Genomic DNA, 2,807 nt, shown 5'->3' on the forward strand with positions numbered 1-2,807 from the left:
AAGCATCAGGAACTATTAAGGTGCCTGATACTTTCTTTAAGCTCAGGTATATTTTTTGGTTAATAAGTAAAGGATGGAAAGAATGAATGGGACATATTTCACCTGGAATTGCTCTGTTTATAGATCAAGCTACATATTTTTAAAAGCAGCTTTTCATAATGAAATGTTTCCCCAAAGAAAACTCAAGTAGCAGAGAAAAATAACAAACAGCCTGCATTCAAGAGACAATGAAAAAAAGCTGAGAGCAGGGAGAATATCTAGACATACTATTTGCTCATTTACAATGAATGAAGCTCAGTTTCAATATCATTCTCATTTTTTCTGAAGTTGAAAAAATTTGGTTCCCACAAGAAAGCTAGTTAGAATCCTCCTTAGAGTCTACATCAAAGTAGGAAAAAAAATCCCTATACTCCAGTATCACTTTTTGTGCTATATTTTATTGAACTTACTCATCTTCCTCTATTCTTTCATTTATTCACTCACTATTTATCATGCACCAGACATTGTTGTACTTGCAAACACAATCATTAGATACCAGGCAAGTACTTTTATAGAGTATGAATGTATATTTAATAAATAGAAATTCCATTTGACATTAAAATATTCTTTTAATTTAAATTATAAAATACAATTCATCACAGTATGTAAAGGGTCATTAGCATAAGATGATATTAGCAAAACAATGTGGTTCTGAAGCCTACAAGGAAATTTGAAAACATTGTGTAATATTCATAACTTACCTCTTAGATGTCAAATGATCCATTGCTTTTATATTCCTAAAATTGTTACATATCACAGTATTACATATTATAACCAACATATTATCATCACCCATGGTACTATATAAGAATGAGCAGAGTTATTAATGAAAAATTAGAATTTAGTTATAGGTAATGAACTAATATACAAATTATATATATATATTATATTTGGATACTTTCCTCAGTAAATGGTGATAATAGAAGTGCTTATCACTGTTTTTATTATAAAGATTACTCCTCAATATCAATACATTTTTATTCATTTCTTTTTTTTTTAGAATAAAATATTACAAATCCATACACATGGATGAAGTCATAAAACTAATTTGGTAGAATGTTCCAAATATGTAAAGATTTGTCTTACATTAGGTTTTTATTCCATTGCTTGCATTCATTTCTGTTCCTTTCAATACAAAATCTCTGATTTATAGCAGTTTCAATTTTCTTTATTCCATAAGTATTTCTTGCTGAGATCGTCCAAAATCTTCTTCTGTCCTTTGCCTCAATTGAATCAATATGGGTCTTCAGGAACATTTATTTGTCAGCTGAAATAGATTTCCTGCTACATAGTTTTTTAATGGCATCTTTCATCTGCATATTTCTCAAGGTATAGATTAATGGGTTTAACATAGGGGTTATCATAGTGTAGAAAACAGAAACTGCTTTATCAATTGATAAGGTAGCTGTAGGTCTCAGGTACACAAATATGCAGGGAACAAAAAATAAGACCACAGCTGTGACGTGGGAGACACAGGTGGAGAGGGCTTTTTGCCTTGCCTCCAAGCTATGGTTCCGTAGAGAGCGCAGAATGACCACATAAGAGCCCATCAAGAGGAGGAAGTTTAACACACAGAGAAAGCCACTATTGGCAGCAACAAAGAGCCCTAGAGTGTGGGTATCAGTGCAGGCAAGATTGAGCAAAGGAATCAGATCACACATGAAGTGATCTATGACGTTAGGGCCACAGAAGGGTAATCGGAAGATGAAGAGGATCTGTATGGTTGCATGAAGAAAGGCTCCCACCCACACCACTCCCACTAGCAGGCCACACACCTGCCGATTCATGATGGTTGTATAGTGCAAGGGCTTGCAGATGGCCACATAGCGGTCATAGGCCATCACAGTCAGCAGGATGACATCAGCACCTCCAAAGAAATGTTCTCCGAAGATCTGGGTCATGCACCCATTGAAAAGGATGGTCTTCTTTTCATGGAGTGAATCTACAATCAGCTTGGGGGTATTTACACAGGAATAGCAGGCATCAATAAAGGAGAGATAGGCCAGGAAGAAGTACATGGGGGTTTCCAATAATGAGCTGGCAGTGATGGTGACCAAGATGAGTACATTTCCTACCATAGAAATGATGTAGATGAGAAAAAACACAACAAATATGATTCTCTGCATCTTTGGATTCTCTGTGAGCCCCAATAAAACAAACTCTGTCACATTGTTTTTATTCTCCATGTATTTCATATTTGTTAATTATGTTACCTGAAAAAAAAATCACTGCTTATTAACACAACCTTGAGTTTATTAAGCTTCTCTATCTAACATAATTACTACATAGATTCTATTGAAAAGTGAATTCTTATGAGGTTTTTTAAGATCATAAGTAGGTTCCGAGTTCCTGAATACTACTTAAATTATCTCCTCAGTAAAGGCCCTGTTAAGAGTATGAACATGAGGATCTTTTGTGAACACAGAAGCAGTGGATCATTTGTGAACACTTACTCATCAGAGATGCCTAAGAGCCTAACTTGAAGGAGTACGTTGCATGTAATCTGGCTGTTAAATAAGAAAAGGAGGGTAGAATATTGATCTAAATGCTATGAATGCAGAGCTAAGTGTTTTTCCATGTATTTCTTGGAAATGGGGAACCATGGAAGGGAATTAAAAATATGAATGGAAAGAGTAAAAGGAATCTGAGGAAGGGGGAATCTTGGATATAACTCTCCTAAAGATCTTTGTGTGTTTTGGATGAACTGGGCTGAATTTCAATAAAAGGATGGAAATCAGGGACAGAAAACCTAGTGTCAGACTATAATC

At 34.9% G+C, this 2,807-nt stretch overlaps 1 protein-coding gene across 1 annotated transcript; it reads right to left on the bottom strand.

Moving 5' to 3' along the window:
- Positions 1-1,295: 1,295 nt before the first annotated feature.
- LOC118933718 (olfactory receptor 4C46-like) lies at positions 1,296-2,237 on the bottom strand. The gene has a single exon (XM_036928358.2). It carries the CDS (start codon positions 2,232-2,234, stop codon positions 1,296-1,298), a length of 939 nt encoding a protein of 312 aa, XP_036784253.2. The 5' UTR covers positions 2,235-2,237.
- Between the last annotated feature and the right edge of the window lie 570 nt (positions 2,238-2,807).

The sequence above is a fragment of the Manis pentadactyla genome, chromosome 13 (genome assembly GCF_030020395.1).
Source record: "Manis pentadactyla isolate mManPen7 chromosome 13, mManPen7.hap1, whole genome shotgun sequence".
NCBI classification, from domain to species: Eukaryota; Metazoa; Chordata; class Mammalia; order Pholidota; family Manidae; genus Manis; species Manis pentadactyla.

Bases quoted from the DNA above. Each gene is read 5' to 3' on its own strand.
- LOC118933718 (XM_036928358.2), bottom strand. From the start codon at position 2,234: ATGAAATACATGGAGAATAAAAACAATGTGACAGAGTTTGTTTTATTG.